At 41.5% G+C, this 18842-nt stretch overlaps 1 protein-coding gene across 1 annotated transcript in view; it reads left to right on the top strand.

Annotated features, from left to right (window-relative positions):
• The window catches only part of LOC135074239 (uncharacterized), a 68813-nt gene that overhangs the window by 35033 nt on the left and 14938 nt on the right, over positions 1-18842 (top strand). Inside the window, exons 3-4 of the mRNA XM_063968533.1 lie at positions 6817-6894; positions 13924-14105. Of these exons, the coding sequence (XP_063824603.1) occupies positions 6817-6894; positions 13924-14105 (260 nt within the window). The remainder of the gene's footprint in view (positions 1-6816; positions 6895-13923; positions 14106-18842) is intronic.

The following is an 18842-nucleotide window of genomic DNA, read 5'->3' as shown; positions in this document are numbered from 1 at the left end:
AAGGAATAAATGATTGGTGCCGAATAATCTAAAGGTCCTAAGTTACAGAAGAATACTATTACTGGAGGTAAATACAAAAATCCTATCTTTCAATATTCCACAGTTCTTTGCACAAGAGCTTAGTGAAATGTCGTGAATCAAGACCCACAAACCACACAAGAATCTAGCTGGCTTCGCCAGGCCAGACTTACTATTTGCTCATTCTCGTAATACTTATCCGGTGATAGGGCTGTCAGGCATTTTTAGTGGAAAATGTTTGAGACAAAACATTTTAGATTATATGCTTTGAGTTTCTTGCGCCGCTCTTCTCAAACACCGGGCCAGTTTGTCCCAAAAAGGTGGTAAGGTAAAAGTCATAAAGAGTAGGTTCCATTCTAACGTCCCAGACACATGTCTAAGCACTAATTAAGAGCCTATTTACAAAATCATTCTTTGGGGAATTCGGCATTTCATGACACATTGACATGCTGATGATGGTATATGAAGTCAATCACGGAATCACCGCCTTAAAATTCTTTTTAACATAGACGGTGTCAAGGTCAAAGCTATAAAAATAAACTTAATAATCAGTTATGCTGTTGACAGCCCTACTAAAACGTCTCCTCCAAACTAACGCAGTGAGAAATTCCATTTCCTTCGCGTGTGCACAGCGCCGACCCGGAGGCGGGTGCACGCCATCAAATATCTATATGAAGAGGTAAAATGTTTGTCTGTTTGTAAATATGTTTGCAAAACAATCAATAGGATGTGCCTGAGAACTGTTAAGGAAGTCATTTGGCACTAAGTATGCATTGCCTACCAATATTTTTGACAATAAATTACTAAAAGAACTAGTGAAAAGTCATAGATTCAAGCCCTACCTGAAGCTAACTAAAGTAGGTATGACAAATCAGCTTTAACAGTAGCCTCTGTACGCGGCATTTCTAGTATAGATATCGATAAAATGCGTCTGTTCTGATGTAGTCGAGTCATAAGAATCTATCTTAGCGTGAAGGAATAATAATCATCCTCACATTATATCCTAGTTGAGATTATTATAAAAACACGCGATGCAATCATTTAAATAAATAACCTCGAGTACCTTACATTTCTCTTCAAACCGCGGAAACTTCAAACCTCAATATTCAATCCCCTTTGCAATGTACGTAGAAAATTTTCTCTTACAAGGAAAGCCTTTTCCAATCACTACAATACCTCATTTAATAAAACAAATGGTTTCCACGGGGAATATCGTTCGAACAAAATAAAATAATACGGTTCACATTGGCATTTATTTAATACTCTACTATTGCTTGTTTCTTGTGGGTAGGTACTTATTCGTAGGTACTTCATTCTTCTTAATAAGGTTTTAAGCTTTTGAAAAAAAGTAATAGAGGTCTCTTTCAGAATTGATTGGATTACCAATTGTTTTTGTGCTTTTATTTTGCCTAGCAAGTAAACTACTAATCTAATTTTGCTTAATTTTCAGATATATTGAAATTGGGTAATCCCAATCCACGAAAATTTAAGCGATAAATTAGAAAGACATTTTGTATTGTGAACCCTTCATTTCTCACTACAAGCACAGATAATATAATACTAGTCTACAAGGATATTACCTACCAATTCGAAATGTTTTGATATTTTTATAACGTCTTTCTACACTTTTTTTTAAATTAACACCGATATACCTACCTAACTGTTAAGCAAAACATGTCGACCATGACGTAGTCCTGTCAACCACGGAACATAATGCTAGCGCTATATTATTATGCTACAATTACTGACGTCATCTCGTTGACACGCGGCCGGGTTACAAGGAGACTTGCTACTAACTAATTACGCCCGTATTCACAAACATTACTATGAGGTCTCACAGTGCTCGTGGACGCACAGGGTGACACATAAACTAATCACAGAGCTCTACTCAACGCTGTGCGTTCGATTTGCTGCTTCACTTAAGCAAGCATCGTTTGTGAATACGGGCGTTAGTCACGCAGTCTAACACTAAGCACCAAGAAGCTTACGCCCGTGTTCACAAACGATACTTGCTTAAGTGCAGCAACAAATCGAACGCACAGCGTTGAATAGAGCTCTGTGATCGGTTCGTGTGTCACCCTGTGCGTCCACGCGCACTGTGAGACCTCATAGAACTGTTTGTGAATGGCGTTAGGCAGCTAAACTACGGCCTAATTGTTTTTAAGTGTGAGCCTCACTTTTTTTTTTTTTTTTTTTTTTATGTGATATGAGGCAAACGAGCAGACGGATCACCTGATGACCTCACTAACATAACATAAACTTTACCAATTCCAGGCACGCTCGATTAGTAAGGCTTCACGGTGTAGTTTCTACCAGACACACAGTACCGCCTCGCGCTAGTTTAGGGTTGTCAAGATAGAAAGAATAGAATAATGTAATCTCACCTTTTTATGAAAATGTTGCCAAGACGAACTATGAAATAGCTATCATCTTATCTCGTGTAGAGCCAAGCTTCTAACTCTACACCTCAGTCAAAATGTGAGGCATGGCCCCCCTATGTGCTTACCATGAGTTTACGTTAGGTGTGCTCGCTAGCGACTGCGTAAAAAAAATGACATTAATTGTATGACATATTGTGCAGCGCCCCTAGCGGCTACTTTCAAGAAACAAAATCTTCATAAAAATTTTTGACGTACTCGCTAGCGAGCACACCTAACGTAAACTCATGGTAGGTACACTAGTAACTATGTAAGTACTTACTGATAAAACAAGGTAAATACCTATAAAGTTACAATTTGGAAAACTGAAATATGAAATAAGGGTTGGGACTTTGAGAGGAAACAGGATACGATTTTTCACATTTTTAAGCGGACAGTAACTTTTTAAAGTAACTAAGTGTATAATTTGCGAATGTTGCTATAAAACGTGTCTTTTGAGGATGTAGGTTACTGAACGATTTTGTAATGAATTTTGGCAACCCTAAACTAGCAGGCTAACTTCCACATTAAAGTTTGTGTACAAAGAACAGAATCGCGAATGGTTACACGTTGTATTTACCCCAACTCAGTTGCCCGGCAACGGGAACAAACTACTGGCGAATAGAAATAATAAGGTTGAGTTGCACCACCTAACTTCCGTAACTATAACTATTGACTTACTTGACTTATGGTCCTATGTCCCCTAGATGAGGCAGAGGGCGTCCACAACAGTCCTCCATCTCGTTCGGTCTTGAGCTTCTCGCTTGATCTCGCTCCAGGTCTTGCCGATCTTCTTCGCCTCATCCGCTACAGTGCGCCGCCAAGTTTGCCTGGGGCAACTATCACTATAACCGGTGTTTTTTGTATGGAGTTTGACAGACGTTTGTTACAATTAACGGAAGATGGAGAAACTCAGCCTTGGTTTTATGAGACAAAAATGACAGATTGATGTGCTATACCTACCTACAGTCATATTTTCTTGTCTGTAGTCTTATTATAAAGAAACATGTTTATTAAAGCAATAAGTAACGAAACATGCAAAAGAAAACCAGAAAACATCGTCCAACAACTACATTATTTTATGATAAAAATAAACACGTACAGAGAAGCTTTACGAACGTTGTTACAGCACGTTTCAGTATACCAATATGAAATTCATATTTCACTCATACAACGAGGAATCCGTTGAGTAAGGGCTAGTTCCCACTGCGATCCAGTTTTGTTGTTAATGCAGAATCCCGCAAAACCGGACTGTCGTGTGACACACATTAAGGCTGAGTTGCACCACCTAACTTCGACGTTAAGGGTTTTTTTGTATGGAGTTTGACAGGTTATTGACGTTTGTTAAAGTTAAAGTAAGATGGTGCAATCTAGCCTGATGTGTAGATGTGTGTTTGAACTGGTTTGAACCAAGTTACAAAATCTAAAGGATCGGTTTTTTGCAGGACATTGTAAACGGGATGTTCGTGTGAACGTTAACATTCTGTAAAAAACAGTTCCTGCAAAAAACGGGAAGTCTCAGTGGGAACAAGCCCTAATGGAAAAATTGCGAGCGTTTCATTCAACAATTTACAAGTCCGTCCCTAAATTGTTAGCGAATGCGTGCACGGAATTTTGATCGCAGCTGGACGTCTTACATTTGAAATTTTTCGTGGGGTTTCAGAATAAAACGCCTTTGTGATAGTAAGATAATTTCATTTCTAAAAAATAATTCCAGTAAATATAGTCACTAGGGCTTAGAAATAAAGCTCAAATTCGTTACTTTTTAAAAGAAAAATCTACGTTAGGTGCTGAATATAAGTTTCACCTTTTAGACCGTTACGGAGCCGTTATCACGTAAAATGGGACAGAATAAAAATCACGTACCCTTTGAAACTCTGAAATACCTTTCCTTTAATACTTCTTCTTGAATTAAACTTCTTCTTTATGAAGTAATGAAAACAGAACGTTACATAACCTTCATGCAAAATCAAATAAATGTTACATCTTCTTCAGATATTACAGCGATCTACATAATTCAACACTTCATACGCCCACGGATATTCATATACTTACATAAGAATGTCTGTAAAGTGCAATGTAGGACCTAATGTAACGAATGAAACATATCTTTTGCACTAAAGTATGTCGCATTATCTCTAAGGACACGCAACACCGTCATAATAATATTTGCATTCGCTAATGTTCCACCTATTTATGTTTATGGCCTGAGTTAACTGTGCAGTGTTAGCATTGTTTACTTGGTTTGCATTACATTTACTAACACTTCTGAGTTAAAATTCTATTGAACATAAAACCCAACTACGACAAAAACGTACGCTGAAAAAGTATAAAACAAGATTTTCAGAATACTGAACTAAACAAAGTTGCTAATGTAGTTGCATAGTAATTTTCATGTTTGGAAAACCGCAGTCGCACGTTGTCAAAGTGCTATGGTAAGTAGTTATCTGGGCAGGCAAAAGCTAGATGTATTTCATAAATAACGTAAAACTAAGGCCTCTGCGCAAAAAAAATCAAAGGCATTTTTCTTCTTCTATACGTCTGTCAGTGACATTTCCGATCGAGTATGTTTTCAAAACATGTGCATTCATTATTTATTCACTGAATAATGCATAAATCTCCCAAGTTACACACATTAACTAACTTTTCATAGCTGCTATTAAAGATAAAAGGACCAAAGGGGAAATTATTTCCAATTAGAACTCGCCATTTTCCCCATAAACTGGCAACTTGTTAACAGATCATCTAACAAGACCGATTGAGCTGTCAGATATAAATTAATACTCTTGACGGGGCTTCCCCGGAAGTAACCGCGGGGCGTATCAAACTTTTTCAATTTTCGGCACGCCGCGGCCGCGACAGAATAGTAAATGGGGGTAGTTGGGGACAAAAGACTAACATGTTGAAGCGTATAAATCGTTGTGCAACCAGAAAATGTGGATTCATAAAGTTGGTGCTAAGGCGATTTTATTGGAAACTACTAGACAAGCGTTGGGAGGAAGTCTTTGACTTCCGTTGTTCTAGGTATTTAATTTGGCTGTATGATTTTATGATTTATGTGATATTTTGATTGTTCCATGTTTTATTGTTTTGCTTCTGTGTTGAGAATCGTCTCAGCAAAGTACCATTATAAGTATTATTTAAAAATATAATCATATTAAGGATGAAAAGGCTATTTGACTCGATAATATTGCAACTTATCCTTAGTGAAAATCTTGGCGCTGCTGTCAAAACGTTTAATTTGAAATTTAATTATATTTTTTTACCTTCATATTAGCATTAAAGAAAATAAAATGTTTGGAAAAACCATCACAGTAAAATGCGCCTTAAGGACCACTTAAAATGGCGTCGACAGCAACCTGAATAATTAAAAGCTCAAATAAATTAAATTGCCTTCAATTGGATCAGCCATTGTTTCCAATCGCGCACTTGGGACCAGACGTTTTCTAATTGTTTTTTAAATTTTCCTTTGCTGAAAATCTGTAATTAGGTGGAGTGAAAACCTTAATGGTTTTATCGTAATTAAAAACTCACTAAACATTTTTATCTATCATGTTGGTTGTAACGACTGACGTCATTCTCAGATCCCTCTTTCCCACTGGGCACTCTAGCCACGTGCCCAGGGCCCCGCAATCGAGGAGGCCCCCGTCTGTTCTCATAAAAGATCTTTCACCAGATGAGAAGTGAAGACGGCCCTGGTCATTCTGGTGTCCCTTTTTGATCCGCCAAAGCCAACTGACACTTGAACTTTATTTTTGAGTCAAGCTGAACATTATGACTCTTATGCAGCTATTGACTGTACAATCAAGTCTCTAACGTCCTAGCCAAAGTGGGAACAATCCACAAGGTGGTTTTACACGTGTGTTAAAACTACTTCAATTGTAAAAGCATAGAGAAGTTGTAGTGGACGGTAACCATGACGTCCACTAACGGTATAATACCAAGTGACGTTTCATTCAGGATTTTCGAGCCAGCCCCGACTTTGGCGGTCGGCTCAGACGGCTCAGCCGGCCGAGAGAGTGCACAACCGTGTCCAACTTGCGGCACAACTTAGTTTCCACTACGGCTAATACGGCCTCACTACTCAACTAAGCTGAATTAATTCCGAACTAATTTTTTGTCGAGAAAATTTAAGCTAAGCTAGATGGCAGAATCTCGTTTTTATTCCTAAGTATATACATAGATAGGTCTGTTGCTTACTCTTGATAACAATCTGACTTGAGGGTGCAGATGAAGTTGCCCAGAAGCCTGTTCAGTTATGGAAGGATTTTAGGGTTGTAGGAGTTCAAACAAAAAGATATAATAAAATCGAAAACATGATGACGTATCTACCTAGATAATAATGACATAAGTATTAATAGTTGTAATGTCTTTGTTTCAGCAAGCACCAACCTAGTGGGCAAGTTCACGCAGAGCGTCCGCCGGATAGTACAAGACGTCAAGGATGAAGGCACTTCAAGTGAGTACCTATTACCATGTTATTTCTTATTTGTGGCACACTTCTACATACCTACTTACACTTTGGTATCGTAGAATCTGAGAATCATACTGTGTATAGTTCTTTCTTTAAAACTATCTTTAAAACGTGCAGTAGGTAGGCCTACTCATAAGAAGTTTTCGATAACTCGTAATAATGTACAATAAACACTGTTAATCAATTTAAGTACTTTCTATGAGCTCTTTAAGAATTTTCTTAATAATCTGTATAAAAATATTTGACGTCACTCTTGTAGTGTTGGTTTTCAAAGTCAATTAACTGAAAGACTGTCGATTCCAAAGAAAACGAGTTTAAATGAGTTTGTTTTTCTTGTTCTTTCGTCTTATTTGTTAACTAGCGGCCGCCCGCGACTTCGTACGCGTGGATCCCGTTTTACCCCCTTCATCTATCTTACGCGGTTTAGATTTTTTCATACAAATGTTTTTTCCCGCTAACTCCCGTTCCCGTTGGAATTTCGCAATATCCTGTTGTAACTAAGCTTTAAGTTTACTAAGGGACCTGCATGCCAAATTTCAAGCGTCTAACTTAAGCGGTTTAGATTTTTCATACAAAAGGATTTTCCCGGTAATTCCTGTTCCTGTGGGAATTTCGGGAATTCCTTTCTTAGTGCACCTCTACGGTACCTAAGCTACGTCCCTTATAAATTTCAAGTGCCTACGTTTAGCCGTTTAGGCTGAGCGTGGGTATGTCAGTGAGTCAGTCATACAAAAGGAATTTCCCGCTAATTCCAGTTCCCGTGGGAATTTTGCAATATCCTGTTGCAACTAAGCTTTAAGTTTACTAAGGTACCTGCATGCCAAATTTTAAGCGTCTAACTTACGCGGTTTAGATTTTTTCATACAAATGTTTTTTCCCGCTAACTCCCGTTCCCGTTAGAATTTTGCAATATCCTGTTGTAACTAATCTTTAAATTTACTAAGGTACCTGTATGCCAAATTTCAAGCGTCTATCTTACGTGGCTTAGATTTTTTCATACAAATGTTTTTTCTCGCTAATTCCCGTTCCCGTAGGAATTTTGCAAAATCCTGTTATAACTAAGCTTTAAGTTTACTAAGGTACCTGCTTGCCAAATTTCAAGCGTCTAACTTAAGCGGTTTAGATTTTTCATACAAAAGGATTTTCCCGCTAATGCCCGTTCCCGTGGGAATTCCTAAGTATCCTATAACCTGCCCAGGAGTATGAAGAATAATTGTACCAAGTTTCGTTAAAATCCGTCGAGTAGTTTTTGTTTCTATAAGGAACATACAGACAGACAGACAGACAGACAGACAGACAGACAGACAGACAAAAATTTTACTGATTGCATTTTTGGCATCAGTATCGATCACTAATCACCCCCTGATAGTTATTTTGAAAATATATTTCATGTACAGAATTGACCTCTCTACAGATTTATTATAAGTATAGATAAAGTCAGGTGCGGTAAACAAACTTAATGATATTTCTACAAATCTGTTCGAATTCCCGTAAATCTATCTCTATCTTTGTATCATTACCAAAATCAGTAAAACTATTGAAACGTAAGCCAATCAACTCCTAAAACCGAGTCGCATTTCAATGGCGCCATAACGAGCGGAGCATCCAACCAATTCATTCCGCGCTGAGTCCGAATACAAATCCAAAGAATAGTCGGGCAAACAACGTGTTAAGCATTGTTGGGACGTTGAGCCGAATTGATTTGTACAGCACATCAGAGTAGACATTTTTGTTGGAATATCACACGTATTGCAACTAGGTAAGGTGCTAAAGTTTTTACCTTGATGTGCTCGCAATAAACAGTAAAGTTCGATGCGGTCGGCGACAGATACAAAATTTCCAACTTTAGTCCATTTTGGATAAAATTTAAAAAAAATACTTAACTTTCTAGCTTTTGCCAGACAACAAACAATAATACTGTAAAGTTTCATCAAAATCCGTTCAGTTCAGTCTGTTTTTGCGTGAAAGAGTAACAAACATCCAGATATCCAAACATCAAAACTTCCGCATTTATAATATTAGTAGGATTTAGAAAATTTCAAATCCAATGCAATTCGTAATTTTGAATTACTTTAATGTGCTGTAAATTATAAAATATTGCCGACTTTTGTATTATTCGATATTGTTCTACCCGAATCATCCTTTAATAAATAGACATCTATTGATACTTCGAATAATTGATTTTAATTGCTTGCATTACCAGATGTTTTGTTATTAATGCTTTCAAATTAAAGCTTAAGCCGTATCGATAAATGAATCAATACGCAATCGATTATCACGCACCACTAGTTGAAAAGAGATCGCAATAAAATGCCGATTCCGCAAATCACCTTTTTTTTTTTTTTTTTTTTTTTGCGGGGAAAAAATGCGTTGAATCGCATACCTACCCTGCGGGGACAGGGTAGGTTATGTGGGGCTCACCAAGTCAGAAGGACGAGGCATACCCACTAAAAAGACCCCGGTGCTCCGTCACTCGCCATAAGTGGGAGGAAACTGTGGGTTTCCGGACAAAGCCTTCTCTACCACAGCCCCTCCCGGCGATTGCCCGCCTACACGGCGGGCCCTACAAGCCCCCCAGGACGGGGGGCGACAGGAACAGCTGGAAGCACACAGCTGTTCCCGTCCGACGGTGGTGGTGGCCTGTGCAATGCAGGCGGGGGCGCCCCCACGCCCCCGGCCCGCTGGCCATCACCGAGGAGAGGAAACTGGAGGCGATCATATTGTCGCCTCCTCTGACCCCTCCGCCGTCGCCGGAGCGAGGGCGCGTTTGGATCATCCTCGCGCTCTCGCTCCGCGGCTTCCTTCTGAGACATCACGTCTTCACAGAAGGATGCTATTGCCACCCAGGCCTCGTTGCTGTCCAGCATAGCTTTGACTATACTGGGCAGCACAAGGTCCCGGCCTACCGCCGCGATAAGCGTATTGCGCTGCGGAGCCCACGCCGCACATACCGCAAGGGTATGGTGCGCCGTGTCCTCCGCACCGCCACGACACGCGTGGCAGGACGGCGTCTCTTCCCTCCCAATGCGGTGCAGATATGAGCCAAAGCATCCGTGCCCGGTCAACACCTGCACCAAATGGAAGGAAAGGTACCCGTGCGGGCGCTCGAGCCACCTTTCTATGGTTGGCGCGAGCGCATCCAAGGTTCGGCGGCCCGACTCGGCAACGGCGAGGTGGTCTGCCCACTGCTGGACCACAGTTTCACGAGCCTCGCGCCGAACCGCCTCCCTCTCCTCGAAGGCTGGGTGTTCGCCCCGCTCTTTCTGGGCCGCCATCCATCTGTAAACGGCGGCCTGGACATGCGCTTCTAGCTCCCAGGGACCCCCCCAGGGCGGGGACCCCCCCCCGCCAAGGCGCATGCTGCGTCGAAGCCGACGGTGCGATACGCCCTGGCTACCCTCTGGGCGATGGCCCGTTGGGGTCTCCGGAGGTGGGCCGCGTTCCCCCTCCTGTCAAGGGTGTCAGCCCATATGGGAGCCCCGTATAAGGCCATACTCTTAAGAATGCCGGCATAGAGTTGTCGGCATTTCGCCCTAGGACCCCCCAAATTTGGGAGCAGCCACGAGAAGGCGTCGGCTGCCTTTCTTAGGCGCGGCGACATGTTGGCGAAATGTGCGCCAAACTGCCACCGGCTATCAATGATTAGGCCCAGATATTTGAACTGGGCCTTGACATCGACCCTAACACCTGCCACCATGATATGGGCATCAGGAGGGATCTTCTTACGGGGCCCGTGGAAGTAGATGGCCTCCGTTTTATGGAGAGCCACTCCGAGCCCCAAACGCCCTATTCTGTTGGCGACCGTTGTGCCACCTGTAGCGGCCAGGCAGGCCGCCTCGTCATAATTCCTCCCCCGGGCAGTTACAAGGGTATCGTCTGCATAGCAGATGATGTCCATGCCCGGGGGAAGGGCGCCGCGCAGGACCCAGTCATATCCGATGTTCCACAAGATCGGACCAAGGACGGACCCCTGTGGAACACCGGACTTGACACCATGTCGTCGAAGTTGGCCGGCTCTGTCCACGAACAGTATCTCTCGGTTCGACAGGTAGTCGGCCAACAGACCCTCTAGATAAGAAGGCACCTCGTGGTATCGAAGCGCCTCCAATATGGTGGTGTGGGGGATGGTATTGAACGCGTTTGCTATATCAAAAGATATAGCCATCACACCATCCCCTGTATTCACTGCCTGCTGGACGAGGCCTTTTAAGCGGGACACAGCGTCAATGGTCGACCGGCCTGCCCGAAAGCCAAATTGGGCCTCAGAAAGATTGGGCCCATTTTCCGTCAAGTGCTCGACGAGGCGGTACGCTATGATGCGTTCGAATAGTTTCCCTACCTCGTCGAGCAGGACTATAGGCCTGTATGCAGAGGGGGAGTCAGTTGGGCGACCCTCCTTGCGCAACAGGCACAGCTGCCCCTCCTTCCAGGGTTTCGGGAACTTTCCGATAGCAAAGCACTGGTCGAAAAGCTCCCGGAACCGACTTTCCAGTTCTGACGAAGCCAGAGCCACAATCTTGGCCGGGATACCATCGGGACCAGGAGCCGTCTTTTTGGCGCGGATTCTTAAAATAGCCGCGCCAAATTCCCCGTTTGTGATACAAGGAGGAGCGTCCTGAGCGGTTGGACTAGCTGCCCTGCGGCGATCGGCCATTTGCGGTGGGGTGAAAGAGGCAGGCTGACTCGGAAAGAGCGCCTGCACAACCCTATCCAACAAAGTCGGCTCCATGGTCTCGGTTAGCGGGGGGCCGATAGGGCGTAGCTTATTTCTGGCCGCCTTATACGGCCTCCCCCACGGATCTTCATTCAAGCTTGTCAGCATCTCGGCTCTAGCCCGATCCTTGGCGGCGCCGATTTCCGTCTTGAAGACCCGTTTCGCCTCCACGTAAGTGCTATAGAGGCGGGCCTCATTTGATGGATCTCGGACTGCGCGGCGTCGGCTCCTAGTGTAGGCCCTCCTAGCCGCATTGCAGGTGGCCCGCATCTCTGCCAGCTCCATTGACCACCAGTAGACGGCGCGGCGAGGGGGAGGGCGGCGCGATCGAGGCATACTAGCATCGCACACCTCGGTCAGTGATTCCCGTAGTTGGGTGGCTGCCAGGTCTACGTTTGCAGTCGTCACAGATGGCTCAAACCACGCCTGCACAAAAGCGGCCTCTTTGGCCATCTGCCGGTCAAGGCGGGTGATCGCCCACCTGGGAAAAGGGGAAGCTCTTGGACGGACCACTCTCTGTGGATCGTGGTTGGAGACCTCAAATCGGATGAACCGATGATCTGATAGGGTCTCCACCAGTTCTACCCTCCAGTTTTGCACACGCACGGCTAGAGCGGGGGTGGCGAACGAAACGTCTACCACAGACCCTCCCCGTTGTCGCACGCACGTGTGTATTGTCCCTCTGTTTAATAGGGACAGACCACAAGATGCTGCCCATAGCTCGACGGCCTCACCTCTAGAACCAACATCACGTCCCAACCAGGATTACGGAGGGTGCCATTGTCGGGCAATTTTAATATAATCAGCTGGGCTATTCCGAAACGTTGCTTAGTAGTTTCGAGTCTATCTATCTCAGTCGCTCATACTGGCATCTCACTTTGCGCAAGAGAGATGGCATCATTCGAAACTTCGACGTTTTTCGGAGTAACCTCACAGTTATTTGCGTCTGCGGTATTGTGCGAATTGTTATTTGTTACGCTGAATGCCGTTTTATTAACGAATAATCGTGTGTGGCTTTATTCTACGGTCACACGTCAGACTGTACATTTTCGTTGCAAAATACCCTGTATTACAAGGAGATAAACGCCAGTAAGCTTAGCTTGATATGATGTTACTGTATGCTATACAATGCGTAATTTTAATTGGAATCGGTTGCGGCGGTGTTTGCGTTGAGCACACGTTTGACACAGCGAAAAGTAAGACCGTGAATTAATTAAGATCATTTTGAAATATGCTTGTCAAAGCAAAACAGCATTAATTAGAAGAAATTAATCAGCGAATAAGATCTAACCTGTGATGGCCGTTTTCCACCAAAGCGAATTATGCGGTAACAAGCGGCATAGCGGGCAGGGTTTCCACTGAAGCGGGAAGAAACTGAGAAGTGCGGATATTACTTTTCTTACTTAGATATCGTTATCTCGTCCCCGTTCCACTCGGGGCGACATATTTTGTATAGAATTCTAGTTATTCTCCGTTCTGCTTATCAGTTTCCACTGAAGACAAGACGTGTACCCAAATAACAAAATTCGATTAGTTTCTTAGAACACATCTTGTCTTTTCTCGTCTCCGCTTTGGTGGAAAACGGTCCTTTTTAAATAGCCACTAATTGCGTGAAACGACAACTAACATTCTCAGAACCATCAGCCTCAAGAGATTAAAAAATAAATCCATCTGAACCTAATTGATCCACAGTCCCGCTTCCATTAGCGTTATTTATTGGCTTTTCGACCGTTCGTTTGCGAATATGTTTAATTAAACTCGTCGATAGGTTAAAATATTACCCCACCTTTAGTTTTCAGTTCATCTCCGCGTCAATAATTCAATTAATTATTTGCACGTTGCTGTAATAACAACAGTTTGTGTTTTATATTCGGATAGTGATTAATATGCAATCACGTTGAAGCTTAATTTAATTAGTCAATTTGTTTTATTTTGTATGTTCAAATCACGTAAACACAATGCGCACTTAATTAATTACCTACATGTACGTACGTTCTATGTGTTCAGTTGCCACCAACGCGGAGACAAAAACAAGAGATGTGTTTTGAACAAACAGATTTCTGAACCGAAACTGAGTGGAGAGATGTGGTAATAACAAAATCTGATTGGTTATTTGAAACAGTTCCTCTCGTCTCCTCTCCTTCCGCTTTGGTCTTATACTCGTCAGTAATCGACGCAACGCAACTGTTGTTATTGACATTTATCATTTAAATAGTACGAGTATAGTTATATCTCAGTTTCACCCAGCCTGACAAACAATCTTTATTTTTAAGTCCTAATTCCTAATTCTCGTCCACCAGGCGGGCAGACGAAAGAGGAGGTGATAGAAACCAACGAGCGACTGCGCAACGTGCGCGTGCGCCTCGACGAGAACTACGACACGGCGAAGAAGGCGCTTGTCACGCTCATGGCGCGCTACAGCGAGTCCAAGGCTCAGAGGAACGTCTTCACCAGATACGCCATGCTGAAGGCCATGATAAAGGTAAAACTTTTTTTGACTACTTGTATTAGAGTGTATTTCCAAGTGACTAAAGCCTGGTCCGTGAGCACGTAGAATTTTGTCCAATGACCCCAAGCTACCATCCTTATCGCTCGCGCGTAATTATGTTGCTGTCGCGCTCGCACACTCACTGCGGGCGCCCGTCGCACAGTCGCGACAGCAATATAATTACGCGCGAGCGATAAGGATGGGTAGCTTGGGGTCATTGGACAAAATTCTACGTGCTCACGGACCAGGCTTTAGTGTAAATCAATAAGCTACTAGACTAGACTTATCTGTGCTACTAGTATATGAGACCTCCGAATGCTCCGAAGTCCATGCGATTCTTGATAAAGTTTCTGATACTCGTACCTATCTGAGATGCCTCTTTAATAACGCCATAAAACATTTCTAATGAGATATCTATGACAAACTTACGATCAAACTTACGTTTTTATTCAGATTCACAATTGAATGACATTGCGAAAAGTAGATTTGAACGTTTGCGTTTACAATCAATATGCTACCTACATATACCTGCCCCACGGTGGCAGAAGTTGCAAAAGTGAAAAGTAAAACCAGTTCGCAATGCTGAAAGTCGTGATCAAAGTGAGAGTAAACTAAGAAAATTATCCTAGGGAGATGATAAAACTGAGGTAACGAGTTCTTGAGTTCTGAAAGGGACCGACTTGGTAATAGGGCTCAAACTAAATAGAGCAGCGATGAATGCAAAGTAGCACGCAGCGCTGTTACTGAATCTTCAAGATTAATGAGTCATGGTTTAAGTAAGGAGGATCTTAATAAACAGTCATAGAGATTAGAATCATTTCTGATTTATGATGTATCGAAGATGAGTCGTGCCTAATCATTGGGTTTCGTGCGACCGTTGATGCGCTTCGTGAAATGGCATATCCAAGGTCTGCTTTATAAGGTCAGATCACATGCTGATTCTCAAGATGTTAGTACTCAAAGTTGAAAACGTCAATCAAAAAGGTTTCCAAATATGTTTTTATTGCTATTCAAAACTTTTAAGACGTATAAAATTAATTTCCTTATAAACTTTGTCGTGGCAAAATTTAATTTGGGAAAGGTCACATTTAATAGTTAAAAGTGCATACGCGTTGATTAAGCATCAAGTAAAATTTACAATTGTACCATTTCATACGACGAACTTCATGCCTTTTAAACCAGTAGTGCCAGTGCCAGAAGATGGGGTTAAAGAGCCATTCGCGTTTACCACCAACCGTATTAAAAGTTTTTCATACCCATAATGCAGAAGCCACAGCTGACACATGCATTAAGCAGACAACATTCCGCCACCTTTTTCCGGGCTATATTGTCATGAATACCTAAGCAATCCCAACGGCGGACTGTATTCTGTTAGTTGAATTGGCAACTTCTTTCTTAGGCCCATGTTATGAACACGAAAAAGGACATCCCGGTAGAATTTAAATGCAAAAATAGATTCATGTCTGCGATTAATCGCATCGATTAATATTTGGATTAATCCAAATATTACAAAACATAGGTTTGAGCATATAGACTTCATCATCATCATTTCAGCCACAGGACGTCTACTGCTGAACCTAGGCCTACTCCAATGACTTCCACATCGCACGTTTGGTAGCGGCCTGCGTCCAGCCTTCCTGCTACTTTTATCAGGTCCTCGGTCCACCTTGTGGGTGGACGTCCCACGCTGCAACTATAGACTTACCTGAAGAATAAACAGTATAATTATAAACAAAGTTATTTCGTAGACCTCAATCAGAGAATCGCTGAATTGATCGCATCGTTAAAGCATACAACGATACTACCCTACACTACTACGCTATTGGCCGCCTTTTTTTAGCTCGCTCTATCTTTTATCAAACTTAAAAAAAAAGATCTTCAAGTGTAGATTTTTCTGTAGAGTTTTCTGTTCGGTTTGGTTGGTGGTAGGGCTTGTTCTACACCTGGCTAGCTACCACCATCTTATCTATTATGTCTGTCGCTATAACAACAATGTGAACAGCATTGTTGTGTTCCGGCAGTTAGAGGTAAGATAACCAGTTCCGCTGTGGTTGAGGATTCCGGGTGAAGCTCGCTTCCACCTTCGGCCTGATCGTCACTTACCATCAGGTGAGATACAGGCCAAGAGCTTCCTCGTTGTGGATAAAAAAAAGGTAAAATAACAGTCGCTCTTTAACAATATACATTTGCTAAGACTTTATCATCCGCGCTGTCTTTGAAGGCAGATGTTTGCGACATTTTATTACATTTTGAGATGGCTCGATTTATCTTCGCAATGCAGTCACGATCTCTACAGGAGTGATATTCGTTTTGCAAACTGCGTGACTTGTAACTGAATAGTTTTATTATCGACGGGTTGAGAGATCATATCAAATATTCATACATTCCTTATGATCTGTTCGATTAGGAATGGCAGAAATGTTATTTATGAGTACGATACACGCTTTTATGGGACAGGATTCGTGCGTCTCCTTGTTAAATTATCAATATTATAGCAGAACCAGTCTCATTCGTTTGCTACTATTGCAGTAGCCAGTCAGATTCAACAAACAATCGCTTGAATAATATAGAATATTCCCAAGCTCCTAGTAATCACCTCTTATTATAATGCTATTTATGAAAACCGCAACAATAAGCATAAAATGAATGTACCTATGGGCCGTTATTCCAAAAGCACGGTTACTGTAACGGTGCAAAATTCGCTATAATATTTGGATAATACTAGCTGACCTGAATTTAGATGTGGAAATGCGGCAGGAAAACCTAACAAGAACAATAACAATTCCACCCGTCCCAAACAGATATTGGGACTTGTTAAACCCTAATTCCTTAAAGAAATCCCCTGCCCAGCAACGCCTAACAAAATTCCATACTAATCTAACTAGTTTTCTTCGGGACAGCAATAATTGGGTGAAAACAGTGTAACTGAGTTAGCAATCTCGAGGTGACTACGTGCTCTTGGAAATTGGCCCTTATAGCAAGCGAGTCACGTCTCACTAACCTCCCGTTAGTCAAGGTTCCTACTGAATTTCGGGCTCCCATTATATCTGGTGTGCGTTGAATGTAAAATACGAAAACAATTAGATTTCGGTTCGGTATTCGCTAAATATTACCTTTTTTGTTTGATGAAAGACTAGCGCTTTGGGGGAAAAGTTTTTGGCTTCGATATTCCGTTGGTTTTCCTTTTCAAGGTCTATAATTTTCTGAGGCAGGTAAATTTTACCCTTTGGTGATAATTCTTCTGTTCCTGCTCCAAATTAACTCAAAGTAAAACAGATCACTTTAAATTAACATCTCTTTCTTCACAATTTGTTACATTTGAGATGTAAATATAAAACGTTTTACATATTTTCGGATTCATTTTCCGGCTTGATACCGAATAGAATTGAGGCTATCAAATTAACTGCTCCACTGGAGCTTGCAAGATTTAATTTATTATCTGTTTAAGATGTAGAGGCTAAGTATAGATTTGAAGCTCAGCTTTACATATCAATTCGTTTAATAATTTAATCAATCTCAATCTTCTATCTACTCTTGAATATTGTAGATACATTGCTGCATTTCATTTCGTAATTTTATAATATTAAAACCCCCGAAGAAAAAGTATCAGGTTAAGATGAGAAGAATACTTATAAAAGTAAATTTGTATTTGAATTTGAACAGGTTATCTATTGGTTTGGGACTTTGGGACACTTTGTGTAGAGACGAGACAAGACGAGACGTGTATGATCTATGCATCCATCTTCTCAGTTTACGTTAGGTGTGCTCGCTAGCGAGTGCGTCAAAGCAATCTATGAAGATTTTAGGTCTAAAAATAGCCGCTAGGGGCGCTGTACAATATGCCTTACATTTAATGTTAATTTTTACGCAGTCGCTAGCGAGCACTTCTAACGTAAACTCATGGTAAGCCTACTTACTTGTATTGCCTGTATAACATCGTTCACTGTGGATCGACGGAAATCGATCACAAACTACTTACAAACAAAGTAAACGGTTTCCAAAGTAAATACAAGTTACAGATCAACCCTGTATTCGAGTACCTAATAATCTGTTTGGCAATCTTATTATGTACATTGGTTGGCCTTAAACTTAACATTTGGGATTGTATTATGAAACTAATTTCATTAGAAAAGTCCAACGCATCGTCAACGAAACAAAATTGAAAAGTTTCCTCAATTGATTTTGACCTTACTATAAAAAAATAGAGCGTCATTTCATACAAAAGCTAGAAAACACTAAATATTTCAGATAATTTATTTACGCTACAAATAATTCGGATTCTAAACTAACATTCGCACAAATAGCTTAAATTACGAAGAGAAACATTCCCCGTTGTTCGATGTTAAATTAATTAGCGCAATCAAAAACATTAACCATTTACAAGCCGACTATTAACAATGTTTAAACATTAATCTTTAGTTAGGAAAATAAACAAATCAATCAAATCGCTAGAATGACTTAGGCTCGTAAAAGCGCTTTTTAAAAGCCTAATTAAAAAAATACTTTTTTAAAATTCCGAAATTAAACTGTAGATACAGTTGCACCACTTTAACTTTGACCGGTGTTTTTGTATGGAGTTTAACAGACTTTTGACGTTTGTTATAGTTGAAGTAAGATGGTACCCAGACACAAAGATCCTAGTGTAACACCTACTCGTACTTTTATCACATTCCCAGTCACACACCAGTCATAGTTATTCATCTGAATTAACAAGCAAATAAAAAACACGCA

Source organism: Ostrinia nubilalis, chromosome 8 (genome assembly GCF_963855985.1).
Source record: "Ostrinia nubilalis chromosome 8, ilOstNubi1.1, whole genome shotgun sequence".
Taxonomy (NCBI): Eukaryota; Metazoa; Arthropoda; class Insecta; order Lepidoptera; family Crambidae; genus Ostrinia; species Ostrinia nubilalis.
This window is presented reverse-complemented; position numbering and strand designations above follow the sequence as displayed.